At 40.2% G+C, this 26,631-nt stretch overlaps 1 protein-coding gene across 1 annotated transcript in view; it reads right to left on the bottom strand.

The window, feature by feature from the left end:
- TAFA1 (TAFA chemokine like family member 1) overlaps positions 1-26,631 on the bottom strand; it is a 228,533-nt gene that overhangs the window by 20,817 nt on the left and 181,085 nt on the right. Inside the window, exon 3 of the mRNA XM_074878764.1 lies at positions 25,151-25,291. Coding sequence (XP_074734865.1) covers positions 25,151-25,291 — 141 coding nt within the window. The remainder of the gene's footprint in view (positions 1-25,150; positions 25,292-26,631) is intronic.

The following is a 26,631-nucleotide window of genomic DNA, read 5'->3' as shown; positions in this document are numbered from 1 at the left end:
AATACCAAACATATTCATTCTTATCTTGTAACTTCTTCTGCTATCTTAAAACTCAGGGGTACTATGTTCTGCAAACACTTCCTCTTTGCTGTGCTGGTGTAAACCAGTAGCAATCTCTAGCTCCAACCCTGGAGAGAGTTTTAGCAACTAAACTTAACGTGGATAGCAGGGAAGGAGAGGAAAGTATGCAAATTTCACTGGGCACACTATAATTACTAATGCATAGCAGAACAGATCATAGTATTTCACGCTTATCCCATGTAATTCAGTCACAGCAGTATTCATTTTACTATTAATTTTAATAGAATAATTACCTTTATAAAGAAGAAAGAAACTACCATTACAGGGTCAGATCCTCAGGTGGGGAAGATATGGTGATTTATGCTAGTTTTATGAATTTTGTAATCTTTCTTTTCCTTCCTTTGAAAAGAAATTCAGTAATTGACTAGTTTCCAGACTTACAGAGATACTCTATGCTAAATGAAGCAAAATAAGAAGAAATGGTGAAGCAAAGAAATGCAAACACTTAATGGTAAAATTTATCTATCTATATTTGATTATTTATGTACGTGTGTGCCTGGCAGACACATGCACACACATACACATGTGTCTAAACAGCCAGTTCTCAGTTCATTCCCCACTGTCTAGCAAGAGAAACAGTTCCCATAGTGACGCACATTACTGAATTTATAATGTTATGTGTCCAGATTCAGCTCTGCAAAATGGCAAGGAGTTTGGGATTCCAATAACATCCTTTTTGAGTATTAGCAGAAGAATGGTTTAGATTATGAGAGAAGGGCTTAGATTATGAGTTGTATAAATGACCTACAAAATAAGGAACAGACAGCTATATTATTATCTCAAGAGCCCAAAGAGATATGCAAACCACTTAAAAATTTTGCTTTTAGTCACCAGAAACTTTTGATAGAGATACCTCATAACCTGCAGGTATCATAGCTCATATATTTTTGAGAATAAGCTTAGACTTTACCCCCATCATCTTCTGCCCTTCCATCCATTCTGCCTTTTTTCCTGTTTTCCCTGACATTTTCCTTGTCCTTCTCCTTCATTTTCTTGTCCAGGCTCACAGGAGCAGCTCCAGCAGATCTGCCTTTTGCCCAAGGTGTTGTGGCAGAGAGGAGGTAAAAGGAGGCAGAGATGGCCTCCAGGAGCTGCTCTCATCTGCCTCTCATCTTTAATCAGCTTCAGATGCTGTAATTTAGATAGTTCAAGGTGCTGCATTATATTAAAATGAATAGCTTTGAGAATTACTACCGAGATTAATTGAATTTATGGCCTCATCCAGGATTATATGCCCTCTTGTTGTGATTAAGATAATCCATTGCTTGAGACAGAAGTTGAAATACATGTCAATTTTGTCAGTCAGTGGTGCTGTCATTGAAGTCTTTTACATTAAAAAAAAAAGAATTTCAAGATAATTGTTTCCTTTTTCTCTGCTAAGGTTTCATATTCAAAAATTTTATTTCAGGGTTCTGTTTAAATTGAAACTACTACAGCATTATATGCAAAGAGAAATCAATCTCAGAGGGGAAAAAAAGAAGAACCAAATATAGATTAAAAAGCTGCCTCTCCAAAGATTTTGAAATATGAGAAGCCTGGCTCTGCATGTAAGATTAATGACAGCTATGTGCGTGATGAATTGTTCATTTTAAATCAGAGGAAAGTTTTACCCTAAGTATCTGCTGTTCCAAATGCTGAAACCCTAATATCATCTGGCCATACAGCAGGGGCACATGGCTTCCTTATTCTCCCGGACTGCACAATGAAGTGAACAACAAAGAGAAGTAATACATATGCTTATAATCAACCCACATCACTTTATGACTAAAAGGTAATTTCTCTCTCTGGATATCTTTTTTTCATTATTTTTATACATGGTAACATATCAGCTTTGTTCGCTTCTCATTAAGAAATGTAGATACGGCACTGATGATAGAGCCTTGTCTCACATAGCGGCTTATGAATGGAGCTATTCTTGTTCTTTAAATTGTAAGTATTTTTTTGAAGAATGGACAAAATGAATATTCAGTCACTGTGCATTCAGGGGCTCAATTCATGACCAGGGAGCATTCAAGACTTCAATTCTGCACTGGGAGCTCATGGGGAGCCCTTCCAGCTCTGCCTTGCAGGGAGCACCAGTCCTGGCCAGGGAAATGCAGAATGTCTTCTGTGGAGAAGTGTCTTCAGTGGCTGATGTGCTTCAAGATTTTGGATTTTAATATAGATGAATTATTCAAACAGTGTCAGCATTTGTTCATTAAAAAGTAGGTAGAAACAGTCAAAGCAGGCAAAAACAGGACAGCTTTTGACCTCCAAGGTTTTTGTAGTAACGGGGAGGCTCATGCTGCAGCAAAACCGGTGCATCATCACGCCATAGGAGTTTCCTGTGCCTTTTTAACACCTCCACTGCAAGGATCTCAAAGCAGTTTCCAAGCCCTACCTTGACAGAGTAAAGCCCTGCCAAGGTGGAAGGGAAAGTATATTCTCATTCCTGGATCACTATGGATTGTACAAGCTGCTCTGAAGGACGTGGGCAGAAATGGTAAAAATATCCATTATCCTTCAGTGGAAATACTGGGTTATATTTGTGTTATTTTTGCCAGAGAGAGAAGTTAGTGACAAATTCCCTTACACTTTCTGTGGACAGTGGGATGAAAAGGCACTCATGAAGTCTTTAGGAACGGCTATAACATCTTATACAGCTATAAAAATAAGGTTTTTTTAATACAAAAAAAATCTGACCCAAAAGAGAGCTCCTAATGTACACATGTACATTTATTAGTACTATCTGGAAGGAAATTCTTCAAAAGCTCACAAAAAAAAGCTCTTTTTTTTTAAGTGATTGTATTTTCCATTATTTTCAAATCAAACATATCTGAGAAAATGAACTCTACAGTTGTTAGTGCTTTTTATCTTAAATTGTAATTTTTAATTTAGGGCAAGTAATTTATGTGCCCAAGTGTGGAATTTAGATGACTCACTGGAAGCCCTCAGTCTTTGAAAGTGAGATCCTAAATACTAGTTTGTGCTAAAGAGAGAGCAAGAGGAGCAGGCTATGTCTGCAACTTTGTTAGGGCAGCCTAGTGTGTGTGTGTTCTGGGTCTTCAGCAGTCTGCAACACCGGCCCAAATCACCACTCAACATCATTGCAAACAACTTCTCTTGATATATACCTGAGAAAACTATACAGGATGGGAGGAAAAAAAAAAACCTAGACAACCAGATAGCTGTGAAATGGGTTACATATATTTTCACTTATATATTTCTGTGCAATCTTTTCTTTTCTCCAGGGCACAGAGATGGACGAAGGGACACACCTTTGCAACACCATCTCCCCATGCAGAGATGCCTGGTTATACCACAGTCAAGCTAAATCCCAGCAGCATTTCCGTGAGACCTTGCTAAATTCTAGTGAAGCGAAGGGAAGTCAGATCAGCTCCACAAAGACAATATAACTGTCTATTTAATATCCCCAAGGGATTGTCTGTGACTGATCTCTCAGCATAGCACGCTGCACTACGTTTTTGTTCTGCAAGGGTAGAGTAACAAATGGGACTATCAGAAAGGGCCACAGATGCATTTTCTGTCATTTTTAAGAAAACGAGATTTGTAAGAAGTCAGCCATACTGTATGCAAAAGATGGTCTAAATGTACTGGAATAAGATTGAAGACTTGACATTTAAATTGCAAGGCTGAAATTTTTATGCATTTTTACATGCATGCTGTTATGGCTATGTGGGTAGATGAAAGATAGGAGTGAGGAATTGAAGAAATATTCACCTTCTGATGATGGTTTGCAAAGGCAAAAAGAGAAATTGTTATTTATAGGGATGCTGAGCGTATCTTTATAAAATGCACTTGCTTATCATCCAGGATAAAGATCTGGAAATCTGCTGAATTTGCTTAAACTGTTGGAAGATGTGTGCATATAAGTGGTGGGGTTTCACACTCATATTTCCAGTGATGCAGTATAAAGAACTTGCCACTTGCAGCATGTTATACAGTTTTCCTGCAGCCAGAATGTGTTAGTTCTGCTGGCCATGAGACTAATGGCAAAGCTTCCCCAGAAGCTGAAGCTTCCCTTCAGCTTCCCTCAGCTAAAGCAGGCCATCTTACATCTGCCAGTACTGATGTTTTTGACAAACTCCACCAAGGTGCCACTGAAACACTCTTTAGACTGAATTACAAGACAGAGTTGAAAACAGTTTATGCATAGAGTCAACACATTCAGTTTGAACAGTTATGGAAAGAATATATTATCTTTACCTGAAAGTCCCAGAACTATCTTGCAAAGCCTCCAAAGAGCTGGGGTTTTTGGAGGGTTTCTCTCTTTTATTTCTTTTGGGTTTTGGGCGTTTGTTGTTGTTGTGTGGTGGTTCTTTTGGCTCATAACTAGAATTACTGTCTGGTATAATTTCTTATATATTAGCATACACAAAATAAGCCTGCTTTTCAATATGTCTTCTCTGACTATTTCTCAGGAAGGCAAGTTGTAAACAGTGGAAACCTTTCTAGGGATAAAAATGGTGCAAATACATTTCTGGATTTAGGGATCACGAGAAAAACCTCAGAGCTCCAATGCTGATCCTTCCACAAACACAGCAGAGTATAGACAGAACAGCAACAATTGCAGTCCCCAGCCTAACAATGATGTGAATCATATATTACTGTAGATGGACTTCTGCCAAGGCTCTAAGCTATAAAGCATAAAGTACTCTAAGAAAAACAAAAAATCCCTGCCCTGATTCAACTAGAAGGTGATGACTGCAAATATGCTTTACAACGTGCATGACAAATAAGGGTAGAATTGAACATTAAATCCACCAGTCTTTCATAATGCAGGACTTCTTCCTAACCAGAAATGCAATCTGCTATCTTGCTAATTTTGATTCTGTCTCTTTCTATCTTCTTCGGTTTAGTGGTGACTAGATCTGATTGAGAATTAGTTTGCTCCATTTAATCCTAATTCATGTGTGTCTCTGAGACTTCCTACCTTGTCTGCCTTTTCTGCTGTGTATACCTATAATGCAATAATCTATAGTTCACAAGGTTTTTATGACAACAAACCAGAGAAGAATCTTCAACTGAGCCAAACTGCACTCGCCATCAACCTTAACATAAATAATGTTGTCTTATTCACATCTCATTCTAAACAGTTGGGGATGTTGCAAATGTCTATCTCATGTAGAAGCTTAGACTGGACCTAGGCTGCTGTATGGCGTAGGCAGCTACTTCCCTTTCAACAGGCTCAGAAGAATCCAGGGGAGGCTCAAGAGAGGATCAGACACAGTATCAAAATATCACCACAGCTGCCTCTCTTTGCTGCTCTTCCAGGGAACTGTGTCAGGTGCTTAAAGTATCTCCTCCAGATGCATCTTATGGGGAAACTCAAGGGTGAAACTTTACCCCAATGCACAGCAAATCTTTGCTTGCTTAGTGAGAAGTCTATCTGAACCTCTCTTCTTCAGCGGGGCTGAATCGTTCCTGTAGAGTTTTTCACGGCAGTGGGTAGCAGTGAAAGACTACCATGTGAGTTAGCTCTCATTTGTACTAGTTGATCATGAAAGAAGCAGTACAGATATGCGTTAGTCTAGAAACAATACACAAGGGATATCATAGACAGATTAATCTGGCGCCTTGGAGACAGCATAATTCATTTGGATGAAAAGGGGATTCTCTTCATTGACACAGAAAAATCTCCTTTTATACTCTTCTTGGCAGAAGTGTGAAACACAAGGAGAAGCTCTTCTCCATGGGAAATGGAGAATGCTATTATAATTGCTGACACCACCCTGGCCAGAGATACTCAAGTAGCCCCTTTTTGGCCATAGGCTTCCGTAAGCATCTGGGCTTTGTGATTCAGTTCCCTAAATATACCACAGGCACAACACCAACTCTTCTGTCTCCTCATAATATGAGGGCCAATAATGTGGTGGGCACTGGTGGAATGACCAGAACAGGAGAATTTCAGCATCTCCTGGGAGTTGGGACTGTGAGCCTTGCACAACTCATGCTAATCTGTAAACACAACCGAACAGGTCTTTCCTCTGTAAAGGTGAAACCCAGGCCAATGATGGGTCATAGGATGTCACGGTATGTGGTACAGCTTCAGCACTGTCAAGCTCTGCCCTCCAGCCTTTCCTTGGAAAATATACTATTGTAAGCACAGTTAATTCCTTGTAACTGTCAAGAGGCTTCATTTTTTCTTCTCCCCTGTGATGAATTCCTTGTTAACCAAAATAATGTGACAAGGAATAATTGTCAAAGAGGTAAATTCATACTCAGCTCTTTTGATGATTTGGCAGTTTCTGAATTTGCATAGGCAGCAAGCAATGTTTTTTCAAATATACTGGACTTGAATAAAATCAAATATGCTCACAGCAAAATACCCGTTATCCACATTTCATAGTGGAGAGAACTGTGGACAGATGTAGGTCAAAATTTCAGAGCAAGGCTCACTGAATGCGTTGACTCTATTTTGAGGTGGGTAACTTGCCACTCCCTGAAGATATTTGGTTTTCAGAGGGAGTATAGGTCAGCTCTCTTAGAAAATGAGACTTCTATGAAGGTCTGTCCATTTGGTGCATCATTATGCACCACTTCATAAAATCTCAAGTAGACTCTTCTCTACTCTAACTGCTATTTCTGCTGTAAAGATGTGCAAAAGGGGCTATACTCATTTCTCATCAAGAACCTGAATCAACACTCCTGGAAAACTCCCATTAGCTTGAATGTGAATTGCCTTATGCCAGTATAAAGTTATAAATATGGAATAGCACCACTGGCACAGAACTGACACTACTGTAAAATATGAGGCATGATTACCTTGGCCTGTTTTATTCTGTGTGCTGCTTCAGTAATGCAGCTTCCAAGGCCCACCAAAGTTTGCAATAATCCCCTAATTTGCATCAGATATCTATCCTTCATTCAATGGCTTTTTAATGTCCCTGTGATTCCACAGGGCAGTGATACTGGGCACAGAGCTTTGGCAGGGGGCCACCTGAAATATGATGCTTCCTTTGCAACATTCTATTAGCAAAAGCCTAGGTAATGGAAAGAGTGTTCAAAGAGGTTTAAAAATAATAATACTGAGATATTGATTTGTAAGGAACTGGTTTCAGATTACAGCAGCATAAGCAATACTTAAATTCAACAGCAAGTTAAAAAAAATGTATCTAAAATATTACTATAGAGGGAAATGTGAGACACAAGGAGTAACGAACTGAACAGTAGGCTGGAGTACAGAACAAGGTGTATCATCAATGCAGGGAGTCCTAGAAGAGAGTACAACACATCAACTTGACACTACACCTTGCTGAAGGTGATTGATTATTTTAGTGTTTTGCAGGCAGGGAAAATGGGAGAGATGAGCAACTTGTCCAAACAAGCTAGGAGAAGAACCAAGAAGAAAAGTCAAGACCAAGGCTATGGTCTTCATTTCCACTGGCTGTAACATTGTATTTCCTTGGCAAATGAAATGATATTAAAAGATACTGGCCTGAGGATATCCCCCTAGAGACACTCTGTGTTGTGCATGGCTAGAGACAGGAATACGGGCTGGAGAGGTCCTGGAGGGAAACAGCGTTGCTGCAACACTAGCATAAGTGCAAAGACCAACAGGGGAGCTAAACCAAAACAGATTGAGTCACTAAATCACATGTCTTTCTGGAAGAGATGAAGATTAATCAAGACAGAACTAAAAGTGAGTCTTTGATAAAATGCTTAAGTGACCAAACTTGAACTGCAAATTATTTGCATCAACTAGAGGATGAAACAGTAGTTTTCCATTATGCTGCAGGAAATAGCAGCTTGCTAAATAACTCTTTTAACTTTCCTCTGGCACCTATTGATTATATCCAATAGAAATTAAGAGTAGAAGGCAATTAAGTTCAAAATTTAATGGTGTTCTGCTCCTGTTAATTTACTGCCTGACCTGATCAATACATTACACTGGATAACAATCTATTCCAGCAAGGCTTGGTTCCTCCAGTGTCCCTTCCACTAAAATTATAATAATGACAAACAACTAAACTGTAAGCAAATAATACATAAAAATAATAAAATAACATATAAAATAATTAAAAATTCGATTATTCACTGTAGTGGTGAAAATAACAGCTTAAAACTAAATTGACTTTCACAATACAGAACTTAGACTTTGTCAAAATATTAGATAAGCTACAACCTCAGCCTCACAGAACCCTCTGGAAATCGAAATCTCAAGAAGTTTTAAACATCTCACATACACAGCAGTACAAAAAAACCACCCTTAATCTAGAGGGCAAAACTGAAGTGGGAAACTAAAGATCAATGGTAGTGAAAGAAACAATATTGTGCTGTAGTCATTCTTTTTTGTACGTAATAGTTACAGTCTCTAGGGGAATAAATACAGAATAGACTTTATGTATAACAAGCTCTATCAAAACCCAGAAGAAGTTCTGAGTTGATTTGCATTAGGGTGTAGGTTTTTTTGGAACCTTCTCCAAAACCTTGTGAGCACTTTTTAACTAAGCCAATTTCCTAGAGAAAACAGGGACGTGGTGGCATTTGTCACCTTCTTCTATTCTCAAAGGTGACACATGAGGAGGTGCACAGAGGCAGGGTGAGGGGCAGGTAAGCCTCCATCTCCCATCAACCTGCCTCGCAGTGGCTGTCAGTTCCCACAGTGCCACATTGGGTGGTCCTGGGGACCACAGGGATGCTCCTGCAGTCCTGTCCTGCAGACCTGGATTACCAGGTGCAAATAGTGACCAGCAGTCCAGCATGTGTCAAACAAGGGAGCGTTTCTCCAGAGAGGTATCTCCTTCCAGGAGCAGAATCATCAACTGACTCTCTCTCCCTGTGTGTGCCTATGTGCACACATGCATGCCTATGTAACTGGCTGAATTTCATCACTTTTTTGCCAAAATTCAACATGTCAGCATAAAGTCAAAACAAAATATGATGAGGTTTTCTGAAAATATCCTCTTCACTGATCAGCTGTATCCCTACCAGCATTCACTGTGTAGCCAGCACACCATTAATCACTGTGAAACATTTTCATTTATTTTGACACCAAAGAGATATTGGAAGGAAGGGTATTTTTGGAAGGGAATAGAAAGCAGTCTGCAGGAATATCTCCTTTTACCTTAGAGTTTCCCCAGACTGAGTGTAGAACAGGACCCTGTGGGTCTGCCCCTTCTCTGCCACCTGTGCTATATGCTTTTATCTTATCCTTATCACACAGGTGAACAGTGATCTGAACAGCATATGTCTTTAATCTATTTGGTTACTGCACACTCTTTCAGGTTTCTAAGAAAGAAAAAATTCCAAATGTCTGAGGTTATTTACCATATCTAGTATTACCAACACAGTAAGTCTGGTCCCACTCTGCAGTGTAACATCTCTTCACTCCTGTGTTGCCCACAGTCCAATTTTTCTTTTTTTTCACTACACAAACCCTGTGCTCCTGCCCTTGCTGGATGCCTACCTTGTTTTGCAGCATAAACTAGTGAACTGCAGTTCCTTGTTAGACTTTGGAGTGCATGTATAGCCCCCTTGGTCACTGAAAAACTCCTGGCAAGAACCTCTCACCATCTGCGGTGTTGTTTTCATAGTGAAAAAACAAACAAAAATAATACTGTAATAATTTCAGGCACCTGTCATTTTTAGCTGAAAAATGTGTTAGGAAGCAGCATCATCTACATTCTTTGACATCCCGTAGCATGCCATGAAGCGAGCAAATACAAGGTTAGACATAGCCAAAATATGTTGTACAAGCAGGACACTACACTAACGTAGCTGATTTGTATTCTACAGAAAGCTAAATTTAGCAAGACCTAATATTTCAGGAAAAGCTAGCAGAACAGGCGCACGATCCATACCCTGAGCACAGGGATACTGCAGTAAGCCTTGCCCATAATTCTGCTCAAAACCTGTGGACTCAGCAGAGCCAGGAAGGGCTCTGGCTGGCCCTTTTGCTGCTTCTGAGATCTGCCAGCACTGCTAATGTTCCTGGCTACACATTTCCTCCAGGTCCATGACTATTAGACAGTCATATTTAGGATGGGAAAGTAAGAAAGTAAGACCATCAGAATAAAAATGGAGCAAAATTCAGCAAAATGCAATTATTATTTCCTAAAATGACATAGGTATCCATCAAAAAAAACCAGAGCTGGCACTCACAATGGTGGTGAAGATACAGTGTAACCAGTCATTAAGATCCAGGTGGTCCTTACTACTAATGATGCACTGTTGAAATTGAAATAGCACGTTTATTGCTTTGCATTTTTAGTAACAGTCAGCAATAGAGACCAGTGAGCTATATTCGTTTCTTAGCTCATACTATGTAAAGCAGAGCCTAGCAAATGCTTCACAGTTAGCAATTTATTTGATTTAGGAATATATTTTGTGTCCATGAACAATCTGCTAGCTGAGTGTGTTGATTACACTTTGGTTATTTTAGAACTATTTGGTGAAAAAAATTTAGAAAGGGGACAGTTTGCTCTCCAGCTGCTGTGGTAATATTTCAGGCATGCACTACTGAGAGTTTATTAGCTGGGTTGAAATCCTTCAGTCTAAACCATAGCCAATTTATTCCTGTAACACTAGTTCCTCACAGGTCACCATCCGTATGGATTAGACCTGAGATCTGGAGATTGTTTAAAAACATGAATTTCTATTGCTATTTCTATTGGTTTAACAATAATCCAATAATAAATAATTCTAAGCCCCTTTTTCTTTTCAAATGCCAGACTATTTTTCTTTACAAATATAGACAGGAAAGGGAAAAAAACCCTAATTAAAGAAGGTTAAACCAAGGCAGGGCAGAAGTTCCTTACAGGGTTTAATATATAAAAGCATTCACAGGCAAGTTTTTTTCTATACCAAATATGTTTATTTTAACAGTTAGGCTGCAATATTTTTGGCATTTCTGCCCCAGACTTCCATATTGCATCATATTCAGAGTCAGGGTAGCCTTTTCACACCACCTCCACTGACCTTTATGGCGCTGGCTTCCTCGCCTCTGAAAACCAGGGAAAAAACCATCATGCCCAGTTCAGGCTGCTCCTGGCACAAGTGGCAGAGCAGTCTCACAATTTGCCTCCTGACTCCCCAGAATCTGCTCAGCCAAAACAGCCTGAAGGTGCGAATGGCCCCCAGCTGCTCCCCTGCTCCCCGCCGGCCGCTGCAGCCTCTCGTGCAGGGCTCATGCCTCATCACAGCTACTGATTTTGGAAACCAGTACAGAGCAGTGGGAGGCTGCCAACACTAACTTCCTAAAGGTTAATACTTACAACTACATTTTGGCTGATATTTTCAAAGCTGCCTAGAGGGAATGGATGCCCAGTGCCCATTAATTTTAATAGGAACTGGGCAGGCACAGTCCTTATGAGGCTCTGACTATTGCAGCCTATTACTGTTGGTGACATAAGGTTTGGTATTGCAGGAGGCTGATTACCTGCTGGGAGCACTGAAGCTAATGCAGCTCCTATATTTTGGCTTGAAAATTGAATATGCAAAATGCATGAAGAGTGTGGCTATGCTTACCATAAATAATGAGTTTAAAATGAAAGTGGTTCAGATGGAAAGGGTCTAACCCAAAGCTTGTTACAAATGAGCATTCCTGATTATTTCAGATATACACTGATTCAATACAGCACACACTTGCAGGAGTTTTCACTAAAGGCCTTCCATAAGAGTTGCTACATTTGGAACATAAGCTTCTATAACCTGGTTTGTCAATTTATTCCCTTCATTATGAAATTGTATCAACTTTCAGAAGGTTTTCAGTGCCAGTAAACAGTAACAGTAAAACTCAGATCTGGGTGGTATATAATTAAATTTGAATTTTAGGACTTTCAAAACCTCCCCATTCATTTTATTTACCAAACCTGACTACACATAATACATTTAGACCAGATCCATCATAATCACAGATCATTTCTGATCATAGTTTCCATTCTGCCATGTGCTAATGAGCAAATTCAGCTGGGAAATCTGCAAACTCAAGCTGATACATTTTGCTAGAATCCCCACTTGTGGGCACCAGGGGTCACGTGAAGAATGCAAGCCAGGTAGCAAGGCTATAATTTACTTAATTTGGGTTTGTAAATGCTGGTTTTTTTCAATGACCACACAGAACTTACAAGCACAGTTTCAGAGGAGTAGAAGAAATGGATTCTGCAATATTCCTCATTATTACTCATCCAGGGAAGTCCAGCACTGTTATCTCCAACAAACAAAATAGATTAAAAAAATCTAAGTCAATACTTACAATGGAGAATTAATTGGTTCCACTGCTAAAACTGATTTATCAGCACATTATTGCAAACAAATGGATAAAAAAAAGATAACAATGTTGGCCAACCAAACAATAAAAAAATTACTGTATCAAAAATAGTCAAAATGTAACTAAACACTTCAAAATGGGATGAAACTTTTCCATATATCTGCTTGGCAATTTTATCCCCCCTTCTTTTATTAATAAATTCACAACATTGAGAAAACATTTTTGTTTTCAAAAATTGCATTTTAAGAGCTAACACACAACCTCCCCTAGACTTCACCCTTTAGTTGGTATGAAATGCAGCTGCCTGAAAACTAATATGAATTGTTTGTTATAAGATTCTTTTTTTTTCCAGATTGAATCAATTCTTGCTATATTAAAGACAAAGCACATATGTAGTTTGTTGTGTCTCTAACACATGAATGAATTCTTATGAGTCTGCTCTACAGCTCTTTTTCTTGACATATCAGTCTACAGTCCATCCATTGTTCACCAGTATACTGCAGTGTTATTTTATCAAATAATACTAATTTCTTTGCCCTTTGTGGGTATGGCAAAAGACTCTGTAAGTCTTCAAAACTAGATGGCATCCCTACTGGGAAGCTGTTGCCAACCTCCTCTAACAGTTAGAACTGTTCTTCTAATTTCCAATCTACTTTTAATGATTGGGAGTTTATATCTATTAAATCCTCCGCTATTTTCTCAGCCTTTCTCCATGCCTGGTGCCCATGCACTGATCTGACAGTAGATTCATACTCCTTCATGCTTTGCTTTGCTGCCCTACAACTCTTCTCTCTCCACAGCGGCTGCCTGTTCTCCTGAGTAGCCAAAGCCTTTCTCCACACCTGGGCCCACAAGTTAATTCAAGGTCTTTTTTGAAGCTGAGTGGCCAGAACTGCACATCCATCCTCGGAAAGGACCCGGCAGTGTGCTAGAGAGAAGCATTATGCTTCTCCAGCTCTGCCACAAATTCCTTGCCTGATTCCCTGCCTGACATTCAGATGAACCAAATTCATCACAATACACAGACCAACAAGAGAAATGAATAGCACACCAGTGCAATAATGAGGCCGGGCCTTTGCTACTGAGCTGAATCCCACGGGAAACACAACCTGTCAAAAACTATACAGATTTTCTCCTTTACTGCTTCGTTCCTGTGCTCTGTGGTTCAAAGCAGTGGTCACCCTCCTTTCCCCCGTTCTGCTCAGAGCAATAGGTATTTGTGTCCCTGGATAATGATCTCACTAATGTGATACAAGTGTTGATTACACTAATGGGCTTTGGTTTTTTATTTAACAGGGACTACAAGTGCTCTTGTTTTAAAATGTGTTCATCCAGTTAGCAATTTTCAAGAGGAGGAAAGGAAATTTCCAAAGGAAATAGAGTTCATTTGATATTTGCATAACTACATTACATACAACCATATTTGATGGTATTTCATGGAGAGGTCTGAAGAAAAAGAAGAGGGCATTTTATAATAATAAAACCAATACAGATACGTTTTCTACTCTCATTTGAGTTAATGGGAGATTTGCGATTGTCCTCAGTTAGGACAGTGTCATTTGCTTCTCAATTTCATTCCTGAGTGATGGTTTGTACTGATGTTTCACCTTGCTCTTTGTGAGTTCTGGGTACATTAGGAAGATAAAAAAAATGTACTGACCATGTACATGCATCTTGAAAACTCTGCTGTATGCTTGCTGCCTAGGAATTGTAATCAAAAGGAAATGATTACACAAGACCACATATTAAAAGCAATCCATCTGCCTGCAGAATAGGTTTTATGTACTAATGACACAGGGCAGAATGCTTAAATTGTAGAGCACAGCTCCTTTCCACACCGCTGTCTTTTGCATGATAGTTTCAAAAGGGAGAGGCAGCACTTTTTAAATATTATTGAATTTTGCCATACTACATCAGCACTTGTGCTTGCTTAACCTTGAGCGGTTATTGTAGTAAACTGAATGGTCTATGGAAACACTTAACTCCCAACAAGAAATAATGTTTTCTTTGAGATACTGGATTAGTAAACTGCTTTCTGACACCTACATATAGAGACCTGTTCCAAAATCTGCAGGCTATATATGTGCTGAATAGCACACTTCCTCAGCACAAAGTCCAAGATTTGAAATAAATCCCTCGCTTGCAATGTATTTACTTGATTCCTAAATGTAAGGCAATTCTGCAATGTTAATGCATGAAAATCACCCAAAACAGACCTTGGACTCTCAAAGTGCTGACGAGGCTGGGTCCTACAGCTACCTGGTTGTATTCTTAGAGGAGGAACTGGAAATGTGTCTGTGATCAATTTTATGGATAACCAATTCTCTGAAATCAATTAAACACTTGTTGATTTGTCTGCCTCTAGTTGCAGTTGACAGATTATTTCATGTAGTTCAACACAATGGGCAATGCCAGTGCTACATTAGTGACTCTTATTTGAACTCGCTGCATCAGTAAAAGGATTAATGATGTGTATTCTTCTTACAAAGATTTGGTCATTGCCTCTTTAAAATTTCAGTATGCAATAACTTCAGGTTCTCATCTCTTAATTTAAAAAGACCACACTATGTAGCAGCATTTTCCATTTTTACTTAATCATTCACTTCTTCTGTGTTCAAATCCTAATCCTACAAACCACATTCAAGCCTTGTGAACTAGCTCCATGTTTATAGATAGAAGGTGTCTTTGAAAGAAAAGAAGACTTTATGTTCTGCAGTACTCAGTACTCTGATCATGTATTTTCTATACTGTATTAGAGACACCTTTAGACAAGCAGCATTTGATAGCCCTGGTGCACTGAAAAAATAGTGTCCGATGCAGAAAAGATGTATGATGTGAATTTATGAAGAATTAGCCATTTAGTAACATGGTCTTTCCTGGCAAAGATAATAATCTGAATTACTGGAATTACTGTAAAGATTTGGTGTAAGGGGATACAGCACTGATGCTAACCTGACCAGAGCATTTCTCTAAGCTCCTCCTGGCCACAGATTAGCTGAACGCTGATCCCATATATTCCCTGAAGACTGTGAGCAAGGATTAATAGCCAGTCACCATTCTGTTAATTTTCCTAAACTCAACAAACCGCATGCTCATTTGGCACAAACTAGCAGGTCTCTCTGGATTTCAAGAGCCAGTTTACACCAGCTGAAAATCTGTCTCGGGGTGTCAAACCCCTTTCTGAATGCGTTTTGAATGTTGTACTTGGACCACACATGTGTGCTTTGTTGTACAAAACACGGATAAACCCACTGTTTGTTTAAAGTCATGGTGTAAAGATTTAAACCTTTTACTCCTGAGACACCACACATCCTGTATCAGATGGCAACATCACTCCACACAGATGTAGTAAATGGTAGCAAAGCACTTTCTCTTGCTGCCTTGCTGCAGCTATACAGGACAGATACAGAGCAGACTCCACACCTTGTGGCAGCTGTGATAGATACGAATACATCAAGCGTCTTACACACAAGTTCCTCCTAGATATCCAGATCTTACTCTTCTGAGTCACTTCTGGGTTACCCCCCAAGCAAAGCTTTTTGGCTCTGACACACTCCTGCTCACCCCACCCTTGTGATCTCTTCTTGGACAGGCTTTTTCCATCTAGTTCCTGACATTTGGAAATCTCTCCCTCAGCACTGATAGATGATGACTTCTGAAAGGAGCATTGCTTAACATCACTGAAGATATTTTTTGCCCCTACATCTGCCATCTGTAGATTTTCAGACAGGTTGCAGGGGGCTGCTGCTCTTCTTCTGGGCTACTCTGCGCTCATGGACATAGATCTGTGTATGCAAAAGCTGTGAAAACCCCTTCTCTTGGTTGTTCTCTGTGCTTGCCAGGCAGGACGGCCAGTCCTTGTGCTACCTGAACTCACGGAGCTCACCTTTAAGGTCCTGCCTGTGGCTTCACCCCTGTAAGGGAATTTTCTCTAGGCTCTTTTTCCCCACCTACCTTGTGCTTCTTTTTCCGTGCAGTGCCTGGCACACCAGAGGGGTGGGCTGCCCTCTGTGCCTGCACTCCATGCCTCCAAAACCCCTTACCAGGCTCTTTCCACATAATGCTACCCATAAGAGGAAAAAACTCCTACTGTTTTTCTATTTAGCCTCTAGCAGGTTTATTGCAAGTATTTTAGAGAAAGGTTACCTTCCTCTGTATGAAGGTGAAGTAATTATATGTTCCTGGGTGTCTTCACACTGCTACATGGCCGTGCCGTTCTCTAATTTCGCCATAAGGCTGCTGCTTGTGCACCTTGGTTGGCTGCGACGGCTCTGCTCCCTCTGTGTCGGCACTGAAACCTGTCAGCTGGAGCCTGGAAAAATGACCACCCCTCACACAGATGGAGATAGTGCCATGACTTATGGCTTTTTTCCCCTCTTAAGTAGAAAAAGAAAATGTTTTTCCTGCGGAAATTGGGATTTAAGTGAGCTCTCTGCACTTCATCAGGGGTGGATTAGTCAGCTGTTCTATGGGCTTGATATTAAAAAGAGTGGTTGCTTTGCTACGCAGGAAACCGCAATGTCAATTGGAAAAGAAAGAAATATAAGACATAGGTAGGGAGATAAATTATAGCTGAGATGAAGATGTACTCCCATAAACCCACAGTCAGACGATCTCATTAGCTGCACCATCTTCACACCAGAAAGACATGATCATCCGTCTACTTCTCCCTAATGCCTGGCAGATGTTTGCATGCGGCACAAACAACACAGCCCTCGCTGAGAGATGGGGAAGTGTCTGACTCGGCAGCCCTTGCTGCAGATTTTGGCTCAGGTTGGCTGCAGATTTGACCCTTAAATCTTTTCCACCCGTGTACCTTAATCACTGGAAACATACCTACATGTCTGAACAGCACGGTGTGCTTTGATATACCAGCCAGGGCAGGATGACTCTACAGCATGTGCACAGATATATGTATATATATATGTATACACAAACACATATATGTGTTTGTACATATACTTGTTCAGGGAGGAGTATGGCCTCTCTGCTCTCCCCACGTTGCTCAACAATGGTCTGGGTTCAGAAGATGATACTGTGCTCTGACACAAAAGCTTATCCACCATCAGCAGGGTCAGGCACATACCTCCCCTCTGCTCCGTTCAGTCTCTGTCCTGCAGATTAGAAGGCAAACTGGTAATGAGAGCTGCTGTGCCTCGGTAAATGAACTAATTACTCTGTGTTGTCACTGCCAGTTTTGCTTTTGCTCCCCCTGAAGTCAGCACCTCTCAGGATCTGGCTGCAATTTCAGGGTGGCTGCAAGGGCGTTTCAAGAAGACATGTTCCTGGACAAAAACAAAGTCTTAAAATATTCCAGTACACAGTTAGGCTTCTCTCTCTCTCCTTTTTTAATAATGCACATGGTATGCTGTGAATTTTTTTGAGCTTACTAAATGGGTGTCAGTGGGGAACAGATACATTTTTTTCCTCATTACGAATGAAGTCATCTGAATTCACCAAATCAAAAAAATACGAGTCTCCTGCTCAGTTCCAGTGGTGCTGCAGAAGGACAGGGCTATAGATTTTCCCAGGAGTGTGGAATAATTCACCAAGCCTGCTCGTTATTCATATAGACAGTGCATTAATAATATGGGACCCTGAGATCTCTTCTTATCTAGGCCGAAGCACAGCTAGAGGGATGAGAAGCTGACTCCTTGGGTTTCAAAAAGCATTTTTCCCCCTTTCTTCAAGAAATAAGAATTGATTGAAAGTGTTTTCACAGAGTGGAAAAAAAAAAAGGCTTTCTGGTGATACCACCTAAAGTACACATTAGATAAATAGAAAACTATTGGCTTTGTGACTGCGAACCGTTTCCACTTGATGTAAGTGCTGATAGATACAGGATTATATCTAACAAAGCATTTACTAAGGACCTGACCCAAAGTCAATAGGAATCTTTCATTTGACTGTACAGGGCTCAGATCCTGCACTCAGCCCAGGGAAAGCCAGGAAGTTTCTGTATTTCCCATGCCCATGTTTTAGCTGGTGAGAGCTGGGGTGGCTCGGGTGCTATAGAGGATGCACAGGCCGAGCACCAGCTCAGGGACCCGCGAGGGGATAGAGACACCTCTGTAGTCCAGGAACACAGTGCTCTCAAATTATGAATGCCCACTCTACATCTTAGCCATAATTTAAAAAATAAAATAAACTATCTCATGTCAACATCATGGCTGCACTTACTGCCTGCCCGAAGACTGACATACCAGGTACGACCTTTTCATTGCCATGTCCTGGCTAAGGAGGGAAAGGAGGACAAATGCCAGCAAAGGGAACATGTGCTGATGAACGCTGTCTTCTCTCTGCTCTCACTATGGCACATGGGAAAATAAGGATGTGCAGTACCAACCATTCAAGAGCATGAATGGAGAGTTGTGAGGTGCTGGCCCAGGGAGGCATGAAAAGTCACAGTGATCACAATGGTCATTAAGAATTGTGTTTAGTTTGTTAATGCTGTCCTGATAAAGTCTGATGTAAACTCACAGGGCCACATGGTGGCTAGTGATGGATAATCCTCAAACTAACAGAAATCTGAAGTATGTACACGCATGCTAATATTTAATATATTACGGAATTATTTGAAACTTGTTGCAATCCAAAGCCAGTCTGGGAGAAAGAGAAACACTGTATTAATTTCATTTCATTGTTCTGTATCAGTGAGTGATTTCCCTTTCCCCTGATGCATGACTGGTATAAAATAGGACCACAGCAGACCATGCAGAGTTAAAACACTAGTCCTGCTGACTGAGAGCTAATGCTTCAAATCCTGTGTTGCAGACAACATGGAATAAGATCATCTCAGATCTCTGCAGAGACCTTTCTTACAGGAATAATTTAGAGGGAGAGATACTGCACAGTATTTTAGTAGCACCTTCCTTTTTTCTCATTGGTTTTGACCAGTGTTAAAACCACCTCATTTCCTAAAAGCACTGGTAACATGCACAACCTGCCTGAAAGTCCCTTTGGACAGATTTCAAAAGCCAGTGCAGGTGCTTTTCTGTTATTCCATACTCTATGGTCCAACAAATTTCACAGATAATTGTACAAGAAATATTGAAGCTGCCTCTGAAAGAGTTTTAAAAAGACTGGAAGAAGATTGAAGAAAAGGGAACAGAAAAATTCAAGTGTTAAAAAAAGTGTGTCTGAAATTGTCATTGACTGTAACACAGTAAACTTCAGTATAGATTAACAAATTATATATTATTCAAAGGCCTCGAAGAACACATGGACATAACCACCTACTGACTGTACAGAATGGTTCAATACCACTGTAAATGATGATACAAAGCACATTATTCACAGTATAAAAGTGACAGTATTAAAATTATAAATATCTTATATTCCTATTACCTTTTTATAGCAATCATATGAAGTATTAGAACTGAGAGGGTATTATCATTAGCTTTTCCACTAACATTTACTCAGTAACCCCATGGGCCCACTTGGCCTCTGTTCCCACCTCCTTCACACTGTGTATTTGTGACCAGTCCTGTTTGCTGATATCCTGAAAGGAACATAAGCAGCCACTGCGAAGTGCGGTGGAAAGTAGAAGTGTGTATCCTTCCAGGGAATGGGAAACTTCCAAGGAGGAGAATTTTCACATGATTTCAACTAGAGTTTAGAAAAGGTGGAGACTCCCATGTCCAACGAAACGTTCATGTTGTTTATACTGAATACTAAAGTTAACTGCTTAAAAAGATCCAAAACAAGAAGCCAAAATAGAAATAAATGAAGTGGCCACAAGACTGTTTTTCTAATGGAAGCAACCAAAGAAAATTGCACATCATGTGAAGACAAGTCATAAGGAACCAGAAAAAAAAGACATAACTGTATTAATTCACTCCTGTCACTTGCTCATTGTTGTTCTCTAGCTCACATAGCCAACTTTATTCACGTCACAGAAGAATATCTTAGCCTATTCAGAAAGGTGATATCAATTTTGCATGAAGACTAGGTCAGTAAAGAATGAGAGGTGGACATTACAGTCCTGACCCAAATATGACAGTGTTGGTGTAACTGTTAGATTTGATACTGTCACAACAAAGTTATTTTGAAGTTATGAAACCCCAGCTGATGCCAAGATAAGCAGAACCACCAAACCTGAGCAGTCCACAGCCATTTATTTGAAGAAGGTGTCCTGGTTGTAAAAAAGCAAAAGCAAAATGGCTTTTCAGGAGGCAGTGTAAATGCAAATTCCTCAATAATGTTTAAATATTTTGAGAATATGCTGAGTACAGCTAGAAAGGTTCAAATAGCAATTTTAAAGGTATTTAAAAGCCACATTTTTGTCATCAGAGTTTCACTATGCTCAGTTTGTTCCATACTGAGAAGGAAGATGGGGCAGGAAAAGAAAGCTCTGATGAAGTAATGAACAAGATTAAGAATACCTCCACATTATGCACGAACAATAGAAGAACTCCTGGTCCCACTTAATGTAAAAGTTGTACTAGAAATGGTGAAAAAAATTCTAAAAAAGATAAAAGTCTATTTAAAAAAAGATAAATATATGAGGATTTTTTATTTTTTGTTTTAGTGGGTTCTTTTAGTTTTATGTAGAGTAACATAAAATTAACTTAAGTAAAAACAACTAAAATTTTGGAGCCACCAACTGATCTTTATTCACAGAGATGAAGAGATTTTCAAAAGGGTGGGGGGTCGATACCTGGAAGGACAATTGTCATGTGCCAGAGGCATTGCTATAAAGAAGCAGAGGACATTATTGGGAACATCTCTGTTAGACGACCACAGTACCAAAAGAAGAAATTGGTTAACAAAGGAATAAAACCTCAAGCCACAGGTGAAATTGTACTAGCCATGTGACAGCTAGCAAGGGGACAAATCCCAGCTCTTTGTGCTGACACGTGAGGGCCCTCATAGGCCCACAGAGCCTATTGCATGCAGAGGAAAATTCATGGGCTTTTGAAACAAGGAAGCCAGGCTGTTTGTAAGCATAATGGAGAGGGAAGGTGTGAATTCAGAAGCATGGCTAAGAAACCCCTGCAGAAATAGCCTGCACGTCACAAAAAAAGTGCCTGCAGTAAGAGGAAAATGAGAGAGTGCGGGTCCATCAAAGCATGAAGCTAGAGGGGTCTGCATGCTAGTGTGAGCTGCAAATTTGCTGGCCTCAGCCGTCTCTGAAGTGTGTGGACAGGACAGTAGATCAAGAGTTGCTCTGGTACCTTCAGACATCCAACGCATATGCCGTGTCTAACAGCGAGGCTGCAGAGTAGGGTAATAACACTCCAAGCTGCACAGGTCCCCTGTGCTCTGGAGACAGAGGACTGGGGACTCCCTTGACATGCTCGACACTGCTTTCCCCAGAAAAAGGGACCCTCTCAAACTGCTGTAACACAAATGAAGTAACTCCATTTGGGACTTGCTCTGGAGAGGTATTTGGGCAAATGGAGAAAATAATAACAGCCACGACAGAGAGCTGAACAGACTGATGCTCATGGTATGTGCTACTGCCAAGTGGCATGCAAGATAAATTGAAGGGAGCACTCAAAACCATCCTTCAAAAAAAAACCCAACCTTGAAGTAGTGAAGGGAATCATGAAAGTAAATGTGCATCAGAAGAGGCAAAGAAACTGGCATCTCTGTTTCATGACAAGATTTGGCTTTTGTTTTGCTCTCACTGTTGCTACTGCATAATTCACTGGTGATTGAGGGAGGTTTTAAGATAGTGTCTACCGCATGAGTGGCAAGAGATAATTTTATAACTTCTGAGGTTGCCACAGCCTGACCTCACTATACGTTCTTAAGATGAGGTCCCAAAGATAAAGTTTGGTGGACTTGGCAGGAAGTGATGCTTGGGAATATGTGGCAACTTCCCACCCTTTATAGTACAAATAACACATACTCGACCTGAATTTCAGCTCATTCAGGAGGAGGACTACATGCCTGAGTCTTATGTACTGTGGTGGTATGCTACCCATGATAAGATCTCACAACAAGAGGACAAAAGGACAATTTATCACCTCTGATACTTATTAAAAAGGTTAAGCTGACTCCCACATATAACTATTCTCTCTTAAACAGAAGACAAAGCTAGCTCTCCACACAGTCCCTCCCACACAGTTCAGTTGTGTCCCAGAGCAATGGCTGGTAGGAGTGGAAGGCAATGCAATCTCTCCTCTGTAACATGAACTCAAACTGTCAAAGCATCAGGCTTGATGAGATGTTTTCTGATGAAATTGGACTGAGAAACACAAAAAGCTTGATTCTGATCCTATTAAGTCACAGTTTGGTGCAATGGTATTAACTGGACAAGCAAGTTCAGCTTGTTTTATACACACTACTAAATAGCCATCAGGTGGAGATGGCTTGAGGCGATAATCAACCACAGACGGGAGTCAAACTGCTAACATGGGATCTCCCAGTCTTTGTCATCTCTCAAAGATGTTCGGGTGTGAGTATACTGCTGTACCTGAACACCCATGGGTTTTTAATTAATGGACCCAAGCAAGCTTTCTTAGTGACAGATCATGGCTTTAAATCATATACAGTGTAAAACCCAGTGTGAGATAGAATGGTCTTAGTCCTTTTGATATTGTAGGTAAAGAAGGTAAAAAGTTGCAGATGACCTTCTGAAATGTTCTCATGTACAACAGAAACAGTAAATCCCCAATCTTTGTGTGAATTAAAGTACTGACGTCAATGGGACTCCCATGGGAAGATTTGGGAGTTTGCCTTAGCAAGAACAGAACCACTAAATAGGTCAAAGTTTTGACTTATAAGAGGTCAGTATGTCAAAAGTCACAAAGCAAAGTCTGGGATAAAACAAAGGCCAAAGAAAACGCCCCTTCTATTAATTTTTACGAGCAGCATATTGGGCTTTTGAACCTTCCACCAGCCATCTACAAAAGAAGTTATGGGCTGACTACAACAACTAAACTTGAAAGGCGAAGACATTCCTTTGTAGTTCACGGTTCCTGACTTTGAAGTCACTCTGAGTCTTACCAGTGACTTCAATGGGACTAGCTTTGCACTTTTATATTAGCCATTGTTTTATCCTTACTCCTTTCAAAATTCCAGACAATAACATTTCTTTTTATTGTAATCCTGACAGAGCAATTAGGTTCCAGTCCACACCTGCACCCGACTTTTTTTCTTAACAGAGCATTCTTTGAGCTCCTCTTCTCTGAACAGAATTATGAGATCTGAATTAATGGTGTCTCTCTGCTCTATCTGGTGCCTCTTCTTTTCGTGACCTGCTGAAGAACGTGAAATTCTTCAAGGCTTGTACAGCTGGTCTTTGGTTAAGACCAGCTGTAGGTTTCACCTATGGTTTTATGAGTGTGCTTAACACAAAAAGAAAAGCTTCTTTTTATCAAGGTAATTAAACAATAACAGAATGACAAAATGTGAATTAAAGCGTAATCATTCACAGGTGCATTCATAGCGTGTTTTTAGTCACAAGTTCAAAGCTGAATCATGTTCCAGTGTAACAAGCTATGAAATACTGCCTCATAATTTAAAAATTTGAAAGTGTTTTGAAATAATAAAACATTTTCTTTTTATCTTTAATATATCAATTAGATATGTACACACCACAAATACTTGCTGAGAAAATATGAGGTTTTCATCCCTCCAAGGCACCCACAATCTCTTATCTTTTTGATGTTGAATGTACAAGCCTCAGACCTTTGTCTACACAATCCTCCAGTCCACAACACTCACCAATACACCTGTCTAACTTTGGGCTACAACTGGACCAGCCTCTGCTTCCTTGCTAGTGCCTTTGTAGCATGTGATTGAGGAAAGGTACCCAGAAGAAACCATTTTTCCCAATGTTTGCTCGTACAGCTCCCCCCTCTCACTCACTTGGGGGGAAGCTGAATGCCAAATGACAGACCCAAAGAGGAAACATTGGGTGCTTCTAAAACCTGCAGCTATGCTGCCAGCCCTGAACATCCAGCCATGGGAAGGATGAGGAGAGCCCAAGGCAGATCCCACCTTGACTCTAGTCAAAATGACCCCTGGCTCTTCGAAGCACCTTTGGGCGGTGGGGTGGTATAAACAATAGCACCAGATGTTTACCATAAAGAATAGCAAGAATTTTTTATGAGCTACTCTGTTTCACAAAGCTGCTGCACAGAGGGATTTCTGCAACACCGAGCGGCTTGTTTGGGAAAGGTAACTAATGGGATTAGTAGCACTTACTCCCCATCTTCTTATGAGATTTATATTTTCCACTTTCAAGCCACAATGCTCTCCCCAGTTGCTGCATGGTTTCACCGTGCAGTGGTGGCAGGGGAGCCCCAGAGAGGAATACACCCTGATATGAAACCCAGACACAAATAACATGGTGTTTTTCCCTCAGCAAAAAAATCCCTGTGACAAGAAACAGAACCAGTGATTTCAAAAGACAGAAATTTTTTCCTAGCTTTCTGTAATGTTTGTTACAGGATGAGACTACAGGATTCATTTATTTATCTTTTTTGACACTGACTTTTCAAATGGCTAATTAAATCAAAAGGAATGGTTGTTATCCTTTGAAATATTTATGAATCAAAACTAACGTGGCACCAGGGGGGCCTTGTGAAGTGATGCAGGGGATAATTTTGTCCAGTTATTTATTAAGGGCTTTATCCTGCCACAGAATCTTTTATACTTGTCTAAGTGCCTGTACTGAATTCTGTACTCTCATTTTCTGAGTAAATCTTAACATGACACATGTGCACAGAACCTTGCACTAAAGTAGCAGGAGGCAAGGTAGTGTAAATGTATGCTTATGCTTATAGATTTTCCTGTTTTGTTAAACAGAAAACACAACAAAGTTCCTATGCATAATCTTTAGACTTAAAGCTATTTACTGGATGGTACACAAACAGAGACATATATACAGGAGGAGCTACTTGCCATCAACACAGGAAGGTCTGTTTCTTGTAGTCCCAGCCACTTTCCCAGGTAGACAGGAGCATTTTACTGTTTGTGATCTTTCCTCAATTCGATTCTTATTACAGCATCTGTGTGCTGCTATAACTTCACACGTTCCTCCTTCTGGCGAAAAAGAAAAAAGAAAAAAAGAAAAAAAGAAAAAGAGAATATTGACACTCTGATTAGGAAGAGCAGCAGTGGCTAATCAAAGCACCCAGGCATGCTCCTCTCTGTGTCTCTGCACAGCTTCTATATAGGTGGAATTACAATGTTATTTCTCCCATTATGGGTGCTCCTGTCTCAGCCAGGTGCTGCTATACTTCAGTTTTAATAGGAAATGTAGATAAATATTCCTCTACAGTAGATATACCTTGCCTGTCTTAGAAGCTTCTCTGACATCAGCAGAATTTTTGGCCTAAAAATGACTCTATCAAGGTCTGGACCGTAAGAATTGTAGGTAACATACTACAGTAGACGTGTAACAACTGTTGTCTAATTTTATGCTTGTGATATTGGAGGCCTCTTCTCCCAAATATTCTCTCGTACAAGGATGGGGCTAAGGGAGTTCATCTAGAAATAAGATTTTTCACCATATATTTGATTCTATGCCAGTACTCAGCCCTTAGCAGATGACAATCAGCCTCTGCAAATTACAGGATGGTCCAACAGCACTTCCCTTTGCTACCCCACTCACTAAATTGGCAGTTTTAAGGCAAAAAATATTCCCATTGTGTGCAAGATCACCAGGCTTAATTTGTCTTCTCCTTAATTGTTCTTTATGAACATTTACAATAGTTTGATTAGGTGGAGAACACAGAGGAGTGATAGACAGATCAATGGTGGCTTAAGGTTTATGAATACTTGGTGTTTGTGGCATATGCTATGCACAGAAATGAAGTGTCAAGTGTTTTATTCCCATTCACCTTAGTAGTGCAGCGCAAGGAGATGAGACACCACAGTGGGCTAATGCACTGCCCAAGTAATTTCTTGATTTCTCAGTTCAGATTGTATTTAGCTCATAATCACCAAGTATTTAATAGTGCCAGTCTGTTCCCCACAGATATTTGGCTACTTTATGAAATTGCGGCATAAATTTGGCAGGATTTGTTTAAACTTAGCACAAAACATCGTGCATAGCCTACTAAAGAGCAGGATGTGTAAGAAGGTTTGCCAGGTTTACTAAAAAAGCATTAATACTTTATGCCACTATGAAATGCTAACTGTACATTGTTTTTACTATAGCGTAAAAAGCATTATTACTCTCTTTGGCTTTCATTCTTTCTGAAACAACTTTGAGAGCTTTTGAACACTATAGTAACCCTGCAGCCAGGTAGGAGAATAAGCAGTGTGGAGATGTTGATCCTCATCTGGCTGCGAACGTGGAGTTTGGGAAGAAGTCTGGGAGCCCAGTAGCATCTCCCTGCTCAGGAGTGAGTCCTGTTACCTGGTGTTTCTACAAATGT

The sequence above is a fragment of the Strix uralensis genome, chromosome 10, assembly GCF_047716275.1.
Source record: "Strix uralensis isolate ZFMK-TIS-50842 chromosome 10, bStrUra1, whole genome shotgun sequence".
Classification (NCBI taxonomy): Eukaryota; Metazoa; Chordata; class Aves; order Strigiformes; family Strigidae; genus Strix; species Strix uralensis.
The sequence above is the reverse complement of the archived record's forward strand: the minus strand, read 5'-3'. Positions and strand labels throughout refer to the sequence as shown.